At 44.9% G+C, this 15104-nt stretch overlaps 1 protein-coding gene across 3 annotated transcripts in view; it reads right to left on the reverse strand.

Annotated features, from left to right (window-relative positions):
* The window catches only part of pex14 (peroxisomal biogenesis factor 14), an 87607-nt gene that overhangs the window by 43901 nt on the left and 28602 nt on the right, over positions 1-15104 (reverse strand). For all 3 annotated transcript variants that reach the window (XM_063208908.1, XM_063208909.1, XM_063208907.1), the window contains exon 3: positions 7533-7617. In XM_063208908.1, the coding sequence (XP_063064978.1) occupies positions 7533-7617 (85 nt within the window). The remainder of the gene's footprint in view (positions 1-7532; positions 7618-15104) is intronic.

The following is a 15104-nucleotide window of genomic DNA, read 5'->3' on the forward strand; positions in this document are numbered from 1 at the left end:
TCAATGGGTTATGGTGCGGCTGAAATGCAACTTTGGCCCGTTTCTCATGCAGGGCGTTTGCATGGCGGTGGGTTTCGCATGTCAGGCTTGTGTCCCCGGGAAAGGTGTGTGCGTGCGTGCGTGTGCGTGCGTGCGTGCGTGCGTGCGTGCTTTCGGGGCCATCGCCTGCCCGCCATCCGCCACCGTCGCCGCACAATTGCCTGCCCTAAATAATGACCACTCTCATAGCTTATTCATTTATGTATTAAAAAAAAGCAGAGTCTGCTCTCATTTCCCTGCTTTATCGCCTCCCTGTTGATGACAAAGTGGGTAGAGAGCCGGGGCTAGGTGGCGCCGTGGAGTAATTTATAACCACATCAATCCCTTTTGCCTTCCGCGCGGGGCCTTGGTCATTGCCATTTTTGTCCGAGAGGTGAGTCAAATAACCTCCCTTGCAAACATCAGCCCATTAATATTGGGGATGATGAACCATACCTTTACCTTCATGCCTTGGGCGGGCGGTGTTCGACCGCTTGCGCCTCCACTCTCCCCAATGGCCCTTCATCATCGCTGAGCACAGAGGGACACTAACAGGACTACCGGGGTCAACACTGGTGTGCCCCACAAACGGGTCAAGACTATTGGACTTGATCCACGTGGATATGGATCTGGGGTTCAGGACCACCAGCGTTGACTTTGGGGTCCTTCCTGTGTACCCAAGATGTTGAAAAGTGACATATTCGTGTGTTCGCTTAAAAATTAAGGACCGCAGCATTTTTGTCTTTCCCATTCAAAACAAATGGTGTATTATGGCGGGCCTCGGTACCGTTTTTGATTTCACTTCTGTAAAGGTTCTGAGCGCGTGAAACCAAACATTGACAAAGATCTATTGCTAATGGTTGCTTTCCCAACCACAAACATTATATGTGATAGAAAAGTCTAGCGGAGTCCAGATGAGCTCAACTGGTATTGACCTCATGCAATGCACTTTGGTGAAGAAGTGAACAGGAATGGGAGAGAGAAATGGGGTTGGTTAGGGATATGACCCAAGCCAGACTCGAACCTGGCTGCCCATGGGCAATTGCCCGTATGTGGTATGGGAGTGTAACCCCCCCCATATTTTTTATGTGATAGGAAAGTCTAGTTTAGTCAAGATGAGTTGACTATAGAGAAGCGGTGAACAGAGCCTGGGGCATTTTGATTACTCCCGCTGGCTGCATTTGGTTCCTTTACACATATATGAATTTTGTTTGCAAATGTCTTTTAAAGTCATCCGCTCAGAAGCAATGTTCAGCTTTTATTCACTATCTTTGCAAAAGCGAGAAGGAGAAGAACTAAGTGAGCGATATCTTATTTGTTTGCAGATTTTTTTGATCATTTGGTTGGTTTCTGTGTTCTGTTACTTTGACTGTGCTTTTGGCAGGTTTTTGGCAAGTTTGGGTGTCATGATTTTCAAACAAGCGTTTTGAAAAATCACATATTGGACAATAACTTCACACTTAACTTAACAGTGATTTACTGTGACAGCGAACCGTACACGAGTGCAGTGGCGTTCAGGTGAATTAAACTCTGAGTCCAACTGGTCCGCATCCAAATCCAGACATAAATCAGCTTTTCACATTAGCAAAAGACCGATCTCACAGCTCAAGAAACAAAAAAAATCTTGCATGAAGGCAGCCTACAGAGAAATCATATGACATGAGAAGGGCCCAGAGGTCAGATTTTGTTGGTCTGAAACCCAACATCATGACTGTCAGAAGCAGATATCCAGTGATGAACCCCCAATAGAAGTACTGTACAAGTGACCTACAACCAGGTCACATCCTGAGTGCCTGCAAGCTGCATGCAAAACATGTTCTTGGTGTTGGCGAGACACGGCAAATGAAACTTCCTTGTTTTGAGACATCATTTCACACTGACAAGGAGACGCTCTGCCCTAATCAAAGGCAGTGCAAACAGCGAAAGTGTGCGGCAAAAAAAAAGCCAGAGGAAGAAAAAGGTAATTGTCAATTCATGGTGTGAAATTATCCGTTTACATAACATTAGCACATATTTGGTGCGTGCGTATCGAAACCAATCACACATCCCCTTGAAAGAAAGCGGGGTAGGACACACGACCGACAGGCAGAAGGAAGCATCTTGCGGTGCGGGGGCCAGATTGGAGCAGAGCAGAGCCGGTGCGTGTAAATAATAATATCTCAGGGAGATTATTGTGTAAAGAATCGGCTACATGTAATCAAAGTGCGGCCCATTTTCCTCTTCATCAGCTACTCCCTGCACCCTCCCCTCCCCTACCACCGACCACATCCCCCTCATCTCTCTCCACCACCCTATCCACAGACACCCATGCTATTGCCCAACACCACCCCCCATTACCACCACCACCAGCACCACTCAGCACAGAGTCTTCTCTGGCTATCGGAGGGGGGAATCCAATTTAAATTCCACTCCACCAGGAGATGATATTGTTTTATTTTATGTGAGCTTTGACATTTCTAGCGGTTTAAGCTGAGTAAAATCGGGAAATATTTACATAAAACTGACATTAAAACGAATTAGAAATTAAGATGGACGGCATATTTGAGCCCGGCGACTCTTGTGGGGGTTGAAGGGGGGAGGTGGGATGGGAGCTAGGGGGCAGTTAACCGGGTGGCGGGATGTGATTGCTTTGGGGTGTGATTGCATGGGTTGCTCAAGGAGGCCACCGCGCTGAGAGCAGAGCAAGGCATACGCAGCCGGTTCATTACAGCAAGTTCAAGAGTAAAATGCGTGCCACCATGAGGGCAAAGCAGGGGTAGAAGGTAAACAGATGACCCATTACCCAAAATCCTTTTGCTGAAACAGACCAACGGACAGACTGAGTAAAAACCAGAGGAACCATCTTCTATGGTCTGTAATGGCCAACATTACGAGAATAAATGATTAATAGCAGGGTTTTGGTCAAACCAAACGCTACATGAGTCAAAACAGAGCCAGAGTAAAAGGATGAATGAAGTAAGTTTGGCTTTTGCAAAAAAAAAAAAACTCATCCACTTCATTAACTTCTTGTGGGTACCTAAACTTTTTTAAGCGCAGTAAGAGAAACATGAAACAAGAAACAAGACAGAATTAGTTTTGTGGTTCATTCTACGTTTAATTGTGATTACAGTGACCTTGGCCTAACCCTAAACTTAATTAATGGGTATTAGCCATAAACAGGGAAAATTAAAGGTCACCCTTTATAATCACCAAGCTGTCGTTTCGTGATACTGTATTTAAGAGCGCGCTTTTAATGTCGCATTCACCAGAAAAATCAAACCGAGTTTCAGCGTGCGAGACACAAAATGAACCCATTCAGACATCTGCGAGGAAAACATGTCAGTAGTAGTAGCTTAGATAGACTGCTTGCTTGTGCGACTCTTACTTAGTGAAAAAAAAATACACAAGATTTAATAAAATAAAATTGGCTCAAGATTAGTCAGCACTTTGCCAAGAAGATTAGTTTCCAGCCTACCCTTCAAAATTGCCTGAGCTGTGATACAAAGTGATACAACGCAGTGACATAATTACATTGTTCAAGGTGAGGCTCCTGCAGCTGTGGCCTTGTGCTGACACAAGGCTATTTTCACAGAACATGCAAATGTTTGGGGCCGTTCACCCTACAGCACAGACGTGCTATTCAAAGCTGTCTGGGGCATAAGATCATCACCTGGGTCCAGCACCACCACTTTACTCCCCCACACATAACCCCACACCCCCCAAACCAATGTATGGCAGTAAGTGCAGAGTAACACTGACCACCACCAAGACACTGAGTCATAACTTCACATCTGCCATGAGAACAGAAGAAGCCGCTTTTCTCAGCATACTGTACTGGCCTTTCCATATGACTTACTGTTAAGTTGATGGTTTCCGCGGCAATGGGTTTTAAGGGAGTTGTAAAGAGCATTACAGTAAAAGTTTAAGTAAGTGCGTAAGCTTGGGGTTAAAATGCACGTTTTTAAAAACCACAACTGCAAACGACACTGATGGGATTTTGCATTTAAATAATGAAATAAAGATCTGACAGTGGCTACATGCTCCTCTCTTGGCGCTGTTCCCCCACCATCAGGCATCAGGCATTACACATTAGACATTAGTCCGCTGAAAGGGCCTGAGAAGTGGAGAATGTCACATGAAAGTCAGCCGGGCGATGGATGGAAAGCACCATCTTACAGAATTACTGACGGCACGGAAAGACGAAGTAATCAAATGATATTTCAAGGGGGCGAAATGAAATCCCCCGGTCGGTCGCGGCTGGCAGCTGTAAACAGCGATCGGCTCCGCCAGTGTGTTGTATCAATAACCTCACGGTTACAACGTTTGGTAATTAAAAGGCTAGTGACCTGGAAAGTATGCCCTCATTTCGGAGATCTCCAAATGTCCACGTATATAAAAAATAAATTACAAAAACACCACTGCTCACAACACCAAATTGGAATGGCGATAGAATGTGCCTCACCCTTCAAAACGTATAGATCTATTGACGCTCTCTAATGCCCCTGGGGTGACATTGTTTTGATGGGCCTGGGTGCACGCCGCTTCTCAATCATGTCTGTCCCGGCTATATATTCAGATCTAAGTGAGTTTTAAAAATGAAACTGTGATGCATTCTCTCTAATCTCACAATAAAAGCTGTCAGATCTCGATGAAGTCGCCAGAAATAAGTGTCTGTGGATTTTTTTATTGCGCCAGACTGAATTACACTGGTTTTGCCGCGACCATGAAAACAGGATTTCAGCCGGAGCTGTGAAGCGAGTTAAAAAAAAGCGGGGGGGAAGCAGTATACTGAAAATCAAACCCTTTATTTCGTTTTCATTATTTTGTGGGCGCTTTCAAGCAGTTTGGTAGCTATTTATACAGCATTGAGTTATCACTCAGGTGACGAGTATGAAGCTTTGACAAAATGGCAATTTCTGGGCCATCGCTTTAACACCTCCAAGAATCCAGTGATGAAAATGTTTCATTAGGAATACATTAAAAGTTTTGACCAATCTGGGCTAGTAAGCTGTGACAAGCATGCAACAGTGTATAGTAAACAGACAATGCTATGTGCTGCTTGTTTGTTTGTTATTCCATATCCCTGCCCTTCGGTTTATACATATGCACCCATACGCTGCTTCTGAACCCACTTGACTGGGGAAATTGACCTATTAAAACGTAGCAGCAGGCTGGGACATAAATATTTAATGTACTAATAGAGCAGAAGGGGGAGGAGGAAAAAAACATTTTTAGAATGATTTCTTACGTGTTCCTTTTTGTTTTTGAACATACACATAACCTGATAATGTTTGTAACAGAATACCATGTTAACGGAAAACACTTAGGCTACAGGAAACCTAAAGACCACCGTTTCATGTAAACCCCCATAATATATTCAACGTGGGCAAACAACCAAACGTGGGCTTTGAATTATAAATAAAGCAGAGAATTGTCGCTAATGAGAGAGACAGTCGCGGGCCAGATCAGGAGGGGAGGAAGGTGGTGGTGGTGGGGGGGATTTTCAAAAGATATGGGGGAGTCATCATACACCACACTCACGTGAGTGATAGCAGCCGGCAACAATGGATTTCGGCTCCGGTTTCCCCCCGCTGTTCATGGAGCTTTTAGGCTCACTTTTCACAACGCCCCTGCCGCAATGCAACGCAGCGCAGCGCCCAAGGCCCAAGTCCCCCGACTTATTTTTTTCTTTTTCTTTCTTTTTTTTCACAATTAATTAGTCCCTGATGTATACAACTGTTACAGCGATGGATCAAAAAAAAGATTCTTACATGCTAAAAAAAAGATAACCGTGTAGCATGTGGCTCTATGTAGGTGAGTCTGTGTAAGCAGAACGTGTTGAAGTGAACACATGTGTAGGTGTTAACTTAGATACAAAACGAGTATTAAAGTGAACACCCACGAACACACACACACACACACACACACACACACACACACACACAGACACACAGACACAGACACAGACACAGACACAGACACAGACACACACACACACACACACACACACACACACACACACACACACACACACACACACACACACACACACACACACACAGCCAGACAGCCACACACACACACACACACACACACACACAGAGTTGATAACCCAGATTATCCGTGTCGACCTGAGCAGAGGGAAGGAGGCCAATTTGGAAACTAAGAGGGCTTCGCTCCTCAGAGAGAGAAGCTCATTGCACTTAATGGATTACAAATAGTCTAATCATAACAAATGATTAGAGCGAGGTGGTTTGCAAAAGCATGGAAATTTGCATTTTGATAGAAGCTGGTGTTAAATATCTGACACTCCCCCTTTGTAGCAGTGGTAAATGGGGGGAAAAGAAAAAGAAGACTTGGCCTGTCAAAGATGGGGCATGAAATGCATTTACTCATCTGAAATAAAGAGACTGACCAATTTTCCGGTAGATGTGGTTAAGTATTTATAAAGCAAAACAGCACAGTGACAGTGACAGCCTGGCGCACAGATATTTTTAGCTTAAAAAAAAAATATTTATGATCGCAGTGAAGCAAGTCAGTTCAGTCGATACAGCCCCAACTCTTCCCCCAGCACGACCGGCCCCTGCTATATTTATGATAACAGCTAAATTAAGTAAAAGGCTTAAAATGCTGGGAGGTACCATAATTGACAGTTCCAGCAAATGGTGCAAGCAGAGTTTGTCAATATTAATTTTCTGTTTGCCAAAGAGATGCGTCCCAACTGGTGGGTCATCTATCCATGGCGGGGGTGGGGGTGGCAGGGATGCGGCTCGCTGTGGCCGAATCGACCTGTACCTGACCCCCCTCAGGGCACACGACCCGGGATATGACCTTTGACCTGGTAGGCAAATGTCCTCATCAGATTAACATTCAAGACAAATCTTTGGGTGGATGGGTGCTCTTTCGTTTCTTTGTTGTGCATTTTGTGTTTCTGTGTGTGTGTGTGTGTGTGTGTGTGTGTGTGTGTGTGTGTGTGTGTGTGTGTGTGTGTGTGTGTGTGTGTGTGTGTGTGTGTGTGTGAGTGAGTGAGTGAGTGAGTGAGTGAGTGAGTGAGTGAGTGAGTGAGTGAGTGAGTGAGTGAGAAAGAAAAAGATAGAGAGAGAGAGAGAGAGAGAGAGAGAGAGAGAGAGAGAGAGATAGATAGATAGATAGATAGATAGATAGATAGAGAGAGAGAGAGAGAGAGAGAGAGAGAGAGAGAGAGAGAGAGAGAGAGAGAGAGAGAGAGAGAGAGAGAGAGAGAGAGAGAGAGTATGTGTTCTTGCATGTATGTGGAAAATGTATAAAAACAGACATGAGTAACACCACTGAAAAGTGTGAGTGAGCAGCTGGGAAGCAGTGGGGATGTTGAAAGACGGCTGTGCCAAAGAGCGCCGTGTTGAAAGATGGGCGCTGTAGAAGTACTCTGTGTCTTGTCAAATCACAACACATGACACATTGACACTGATCAACCCAGAGGGATACAAACACAACATCCCTGCTCTGTTTTCACTGTCTTCAACTGAAAAAAAAATACTGCAACAACTGAGCCTTACCTTTCTTCTTCAGGAAGGCTTTTCGCGTGGCCAAAGGACTTTGACGAACTTTCTGGTTCTGCAAAAATTTTACGGCTGTTGCAATCTGTGGAAGAGAAAGAGAGAGAGAGAGAGAGAGAGAGAGAGAGAGAGAGAGAGAGAGAGAGAGAGAGAGAGAGAGAGAGAGAGAGAGAGAGAGAGAGAGAGAGAAACACAGGGCTATTTAGCTGACAGTATTTTTCGCAAAATGAATCCACACCACTGTACTCAGAAGCAATTAATGGGAACGTCTGTCTCACATGTCATAAAATAAGCCACACTCTCTCTCTCTCTTATAAAACACGAAGTACATTAGCTGATTTGATTGCTTAGGGCCTTGTGAAAAAAGTTCCTTCATTGCGTGGGGTAGGAGGAAGAGAGAGGAGCAGACCACCTAGCCACTTCAGAGATAAATCTGGGGGAATGTGCGAATCAGCAGTTATAAAATTAGCCCATCAAGGTTTGCTGAACAAATGGAGGATGGAGTTTAATTTGCCATTATCCTCTTTAAGACAAACTCCAAATCTTAAGTGAGCGCGGGTGAAAATCCATACTTAATGCAGACGTGGCCGTCTGGATCTAATAGCCAGCAAAAATACCTGCCTGGAAAGGCAAGGGAGTGAGGGAGAGAGAGGAAAAAAAAGAAGGAAAGTCCGACCAGTCTTAAGGACGAAAATGCATTATGATCAAATCACTGGGCCCCAGCGCTACGTAATGACTAAGTAATAATGCAGCAGGAAATTAAATATGGGCAGAACACGTGTTAGTTGTAAGTGCCTTGGCGTTCATCGATTTCACCATGTTTTCCTTCGAGGTTCACCTTAATTTGCCACTTAAAACACTCTTTTCCCCGAATTAAGAAGGGTTGGAAGTTGAGGGGAGTGGGTGAAAAAAAACAAACCCACCACCACCACCAAATCTGGAAAGCTATTAAAAGTGCAGTTTGAAGAGGGTCTTGGAAAAGGGGAGGGGGAACTTTTCAAGTGGTGCTTTTAAAATGGAGATAAACATGAAATAACATCTTGCCTGCGTGGGTAGGTGGGGAGAAACACAACACACTCTCTCTCAGGCCCTGGCACTAAGATGAGTCGTTATCGCACCTGTGGTCCCCGTGATTCAATTTTAAAAGTCATCCCTCTAATAGGTTGAAAGGTTTTGATTACTGTTCTTTTCTTTAAGCAGCCCCCTTGCATCCCCCCCACCTTTACCCACCCAGCCCCACCCTTCAAAAAAAAGAGAGAGACATAAAGAAAGAGAGAAAGAAAGTGATTGAGCGCACTGTCTCTGGTAATTCATTTTGGGTAATGCATTGCATATACTAAGGACCTGTTTCAATCCAAAAGAATTGCATTTTGAAAATCGGCTGAGGGGAATATATGATAGAGACTGAGTGAGGGGAACCGAGGGGCCGTATTATTCTTCGGCGGCAAATCAAGACAAAGTGGGTTAGGGGACATGGTTTTGCCATCAAAACCTATGATAAAGATATACCCATCAGTTTAGACGACAGAGAAGAAGCAGCAGCAGGATTTCCGAGGCTTTTGCAGCATAAACAAAATTTAGATGGTGATGCTGGTGGGTGGTGGTGGTTGTGGGGATGTTCAAGTTAAGTGCCGCCATGCAGGAAAACCAATTCCAGTCATATGGTCGCAAGTCACACAAACAGAAATAACCATGTGTTAACCTTATTAAAATTATTCGATTCACACACACGCCAAATACGGTCCTTCCCTAAATGAATACCACACAAGCACAAGCATGAACACACACACATTAATAGATACACACTCGCACGCACACCAAACATTCAATACATCTGAGGCCATTGCGTTCTAGTGTCACCATGACATTACGGTGACCTTTGAAGTGCATAAGGGTTACACAAGGGGTGTGGAAATTCCTGGATCTCTATACGCTGAAGGCACATTAAGCCCAGTCACCCGGAACCTTCATTGTGACAAGCAGATGAGAACGTTTGCCTGGTGAAGCCACACTAACCATCTCTCTCTCTCTCTCTCTCTCTCTCTCTCTCTCTCTCTCTCTCTCTCTCTCTCTCTCTCCTCTCTCTCTCTCTTCTCTCTCTCTCTCTCTCTCTCTCTCTCTCTCTCTCTCTCTCTCTCTCTCTCTCTCTCTCTCTCTCTCTCTCTCTCTCTCTCTCTCTCTCTCTCAAACACACACACACACACACACCGCCCCACCACCCCCGCCCCGTTTAGTTTTCCCATAGCGGATGTTTGAGAAGAGCCAGTTCCAGTCATAGCTGCACATCTTGACTATCTGTTTCAAAAGAGTGTTGATGCTTTGCAGCGGCTTCAAACATATGGATTCTTTCTGATAAGAGTAATGGAAAACAGTACTTGGTTGGAAGAGAACAATGAGAGAGGCATTTTATCTTTTTTTTCTTTTTTGATAAGCACAAAGATGGCATCAAGATGGCACCGTGAATGGACCCTAAACATCATTGGAAAAAATACAAATAAGTTTGATGTTCCTTTTTAAAGCCTAATGGCATTGTTTTAAATAATGTGAATTTTCAATCGCATGAAAATTCTATCATCATGATAAATTACAAACTAAAAAAGCAAGAAGCAAAAACGTCAAAAAAGCAATCAATACAGGAGAGGTACGGTATCAAGTATTAAAAAACACTTCTAACAAAACATTGAATCCAAGACAGATGAGGCCATGTCCATTTATTTATTTTTTCAGGGTTGCTCCTGATCTTTGGGGAGCACAAAAGTGCTTTTCTTTGCAGATGACATAGCTTTGCCTTTCCCCCAAGTTCCAAGCCAGACATCTCAATCAATTATAACCACATTGCCCAGATTTTAGTCTTATCCAGTTATTGACTTATAGATCACCCTCCTTGTAGTAGTGTAAGGTAGCACACAATGATGCTTTTAAAGGAGGGGCCTGCATCACTATATGTCAGTACAAGGCACATTTGGTTTGACAGGCTAAATATCAACTCAAATTAAAGAGCTTGGTGTATGTTGCCTTGCCTTGCTGAATACCAGTAAATACTTTGTTAATCAACCATTATTTTCTAATGTTTCTTGTAAGGCTTAAAATTGCTAATGCACTGGGAAGTGCTCCCGTCCCGAGGACCTAACCGATAATCTTTACAAACAAGATGACGGTTGAAGTGTCAGGTGTAACCGAAAAAGTGGCGAAAACTCAATCATAGAAGGAGACAAACATTACCCAACGCGCCTGGAGACTGGCAAGTTGATGAGCAGACAAGATCTTAGGAGTACTGCCGCTTGTGCCCATGATCGAATTTGAATTGGACAGCAGGGTTTTTTTTCCTCCCTACTTGACACTCGTCCCGAGTTCTCCACCTAAAAATTGAGGCCTGTGTGGCTCGTTAACGCAGTGAATTCGATCTGTCAGTGCCCCCCTCCTCTGTGGTCGACTCTACGGAGGAAGCAACAACGCCACAGGGCAGCACCAGATGTCCACTGAAGGTTATCGTATTGCAAGGTAGAGGAATACAGAAGAAATCTGCATTTCACCAAATTTTTAGATTTTCAATTTAGATTATAAATGTAAATTTTAGAACCTGCATCCTGAAGGGATGGCTTTTATTTAAAGCAGGTTCATGGACTTGATTTGAACAACCTCCACGCTCCATCTTCCAGCGACTGTGAATGAGGTTCAGTTCCTCAGTGGAGTTGAGTGTACTGCGCCCAAGGAAAGTCATATTGGTCACGTCCTCCACAGGACTCGCTGGAGAAGTGTGTTTCCAGTTAGACGTTTCCTCTCTCTCCCTGGCGAGAGGCATGTGATGTTTGACTGTACAAATATATGTGCTGTAAAATAAATTTTGAGCCATAAAAGATAAAAGGGAAGGCCTTGCTTAGAAACGCTGCCATATAACCACCACATATGAAAGGGAAGACTCTTCCGCTGTGACTTCGTTTTTCGGGGTCAAACACGGCCAACTTGGAGCCAACTGGGAGAATATTCGCTTCTCTCCTTTCCTTCTCAGCGTCTCTGTTCCATCTGTGCTCAGCGCTGCAGAGGAGTGACAGATCAGCTGAGAAGGCTTTGGCCTCTTCAGGGAGACAAATGTCGCCAAAGGAGGTGACGCAAAGTCTGTTTCATTGCACTCTTGGGTCCCTCACGTTCCACTGTATTGAACAACTTAGGACTGAAATACATAATTTATGTGGACAAAAACCTACACCCATATCTTTCATTTGACTACATTAACAATACCTCAAACAACCTTCCCAAAACAAACAGCCCAACCAAAGGTTTCAATGACAGACACATGCACAACACTGAGCCATTAAGCGTTTAAATAGTTAAAGACAATTGTGGCCATAACCCTAAAATAACCATAAAAAAGTACTGCATCAAGGGAGATTTAACTTCTGCCCAAACGGCCTCGTGGTTAACTCCCCCCCCCCCCCAATCTTCTTCTAGTTTGCAACAGTTTTCTGCTTACATGCTGAAGCTGTTGGCGCTCCATTACAGCAAATCTTCCGTGGCACAAAAGGTAGGGCCGCACATTTGTTAGTGATAATGACTGCTGTTTTCCAGAGAAAGCGAGAAGGGTATGAAACAGCGGGAGGAGAAGTGGGGCGGGGGGCTTGGGAGGGGTAGGTAGGGGGTGGCGGGGTAAGGGGGGGGGGGGTGTTGGAGGGGCGTCAGCATCATCGGAGGAAGCTAAAAGGAAATCATTAGCAAGTCTAGGATCCAGTCTCAGTGTGAATCAATTCATTTCAAATTGCCCTGTACATTTGTGGGGAGAAGCACCACTGATATAATAAAAGGCTAATAGACATGGTGGAAATTGTGTTACGTTGACTCTCATATTTCGCCCAAACAATAGTTTGGCGCATGTGGACCGGGGGAATGAGTACATGTTAGGAGGGTGGCGACTGTGGTGGTGGTGGTGAGGGATGGAGGGGAGTGTTAGCAGGGTTGAGTGTGGACAGGTTAAAAAGGGTAAGAAAAATTAAGCTCCATATTAATTAGCTGACTTCCCGGTTGATCCTACGGTGGAGAGTGGTGGTCTCACAGATGCTCTCAGCCTCTTGATAGCGCCCTGACACCAAAGCCAGGGAAATGGAATGGGATTCTGATGCAATTAGGTCCTACCCCCCCTCCCCCTCCCCAACCCATCCCATCCTCAGCCCTGCCTGCTTCTGCCTCTGCCTGTGACTCCGCAAAGGCTGTTTTTAATCTTTTAAAGGCACACCTTTAAAGGGCCTGCTAATTATGACATCTTTTCCGCTTTGGGGCGACCTTTAGAGAGAGGGGAGCAGGTCCTCTGGGGAGCGACAGGGGAGAAATGACACGCCAGTTGGAGCGCAGGTGCCAGCCGCCACAGTGTGTATGTGTGTGTGTGTGTGTGTGTGTGTGTGTGCGCATGTCTTTTACGTGTGTGTGTGTGTGTGTGTGTGTGTGTGTGTGTGTGTGTGTGTGTGTGTGTGTGTGTGTGTGTGTGTGTTTGTGTGTGTGTGTGTGTACACATATAAAAGTATGAGGTGATTTTGTCTGTGTGTGTGGTGTGTGTGCATGATTCTATATGTGTGTGTGTGCGCATATGTGACAACGACAGCGACCGACAGAGAGAGAGAGAGAGAGAGAGAGAGAGAGAGAGAGAGAGAGAGAGAGAGAGAGAGAGAGAAATCCAGAGAGATAAAGAGGCAAATTGACAGTCGGGGAGGAAAAATGCTGCCAGGGTGCAAGCATGTTGAAAAGAGAACGGCCATTAGACTCCTATGCGGTGGTGGGAGGTGGAGACCTTTCAAAAACCCCCCCAACGCTCGAGTTTGTCTGAGCTCTGGTATATCTCTGCGCAAACTTATGGAAAAGTCTGTCAGCAATGAAATAGGGAAATAAAAGGAAATGCAAAAAGGGCCCGACGGGAAAAAAGAAAGAAGAAAAAACATTTCAGGCCGCGATATCGGTTTACCCCGCCTTTCTTTACAGAGTCAAATCCACTTTTAAAAAGGTCACAAATATGATGCATGGCTATATGCAAAAAAAATCCCATTACTAATGACAAAGTATAAACACTTTTCCGGGTAGTCAGTCTATATTGAACGGCAAGAGCCCAACAACAGATGGGCCAGCTGATATTCAAATCACGTTGGTGGCAATTTTTATTGAATGCTCTGAACTTCTGAAAGAGAAGGTCAGAAAGAACATTTTGTGTGTGGCGAAAAAAAAGGCAGATGGAAAACTTCATTGATGTTTTCGCCCGGCAAAGGTTTAAAAATAACAGACAGTGCTGTGTGTGTGTGTGTGTGTGTGTGTGTGTGTGTGACAACAATAGCCCCTGTGGGCAAAAAACACAGAAACATGACATCCCACATGTGCGTTATGCAATTTTTACAGGATTGGGTGAAAACGTGCTCCATCACACACACAGACACGCACGCACGCACGCACGCACGCACGCACGCACGCACGCACAAAAGGGCATTTTTCCATATTTTCTCACTAAGGTCGGTTGACCCAACACCCCTGACCAGAAATTGAGGCGTGCTATATTTGTTTGCTTGCATGTCAGGTGTGTGGTGTAAAGTGAGTCTGTGCGTGTGTGAGCCTGTGTGAATGTGGTAAATCCGTCAGCATACGGGTGTTCATCATGGTTTAAGGTAGCTGTCCATCAGGCACAAAAGTAGCAGGGTGCCTGTCAAGTTCTCTCTCTCTCTCTCTCTCTCTCTCTCTCTCTCTCTCTCTCTCTCTCTCTCTCTCTCTCTCTCTCTCTCTCTCTCTCTCTCTCTCTCTCTCTCTCTCTCTCTCTCTCTCTCTCAATAAGAGGCCAGTCACTCTGTCAAGCCCACAACCAGACAAGCTTTCGCCTTCACAGCCTAAGCTACCAATCTGTAATTGTAAGGCTCGCTATTTTCCATTTACGGACATGCAATAATTCCTCTTAAAAAGTACACCAATAGAACAAGTTTTCAGTACAGAACTTTTTTTTGAGGGGGTCTGGAAATGTTTCTGTTGGTGTCTAGATGAATCTCATTGAGTCATAACCTTAACTAGCCAATAAATTGCACTAATATCATGGCGCTGCCATTTCATTTGATCTACCCTGGCTTTTTTTTCCCCTTTCCCCTCATTGCTTCCGACAGTATGAGAACCGCGGCCCTGTTTTCACGTCAAAGAGTCTTATGTCATGGCTGTTTAAGCGGGTTACTGAGAAGGTGCCCGCTGTGGTACTGATATAGGAAAAAATATCAATATTTAATCGACAGTTGAGAGAGAGAGGGAAAGAGAGCGTGGAGAGAGAGAGAGAAAGAGAGAGAGAGAGAGAGAGAGAGAGAGAGAGAGAGAGAGAGAGAGAGACAGAGAGAGACAGAGAGAGAAAGAGAGAGAACAGAGAGAGAGAGAACGGAGAGAGAAAGAGAACGGAGAGAGACGGCCTAAATGGTTCAGAGATACTTTCAGGGTCTTTACGGTGGCGCGGTGTCACTTTCTGTCGTTTAGTTCAGACAAAAAGGACTGGCTGCCGGGCTGCCAAGACTCTGGCCCCGTCACGAATAACAGACATGCTGGGGGCACGGGGGCCATATTGAAAGCTCCTGC

This window comes from Engraulis encrasicolus, chromosome 10, assembly GCF_034702125.1.
Source record: "Engraulis encrasicolus isolate BLACKSEA-1 chromosome 10, IST_EnEncr_1.0, whole genome shotgun sequence".
In the NCBI taxonomy this organism is placed as follows: domain Eukaryota; kingdom Metazoa; phylum Chordata; class Actinopteri; order Clupeiformes; family Engraulidae; genus Engraulis; species Engraulis encrasicolus.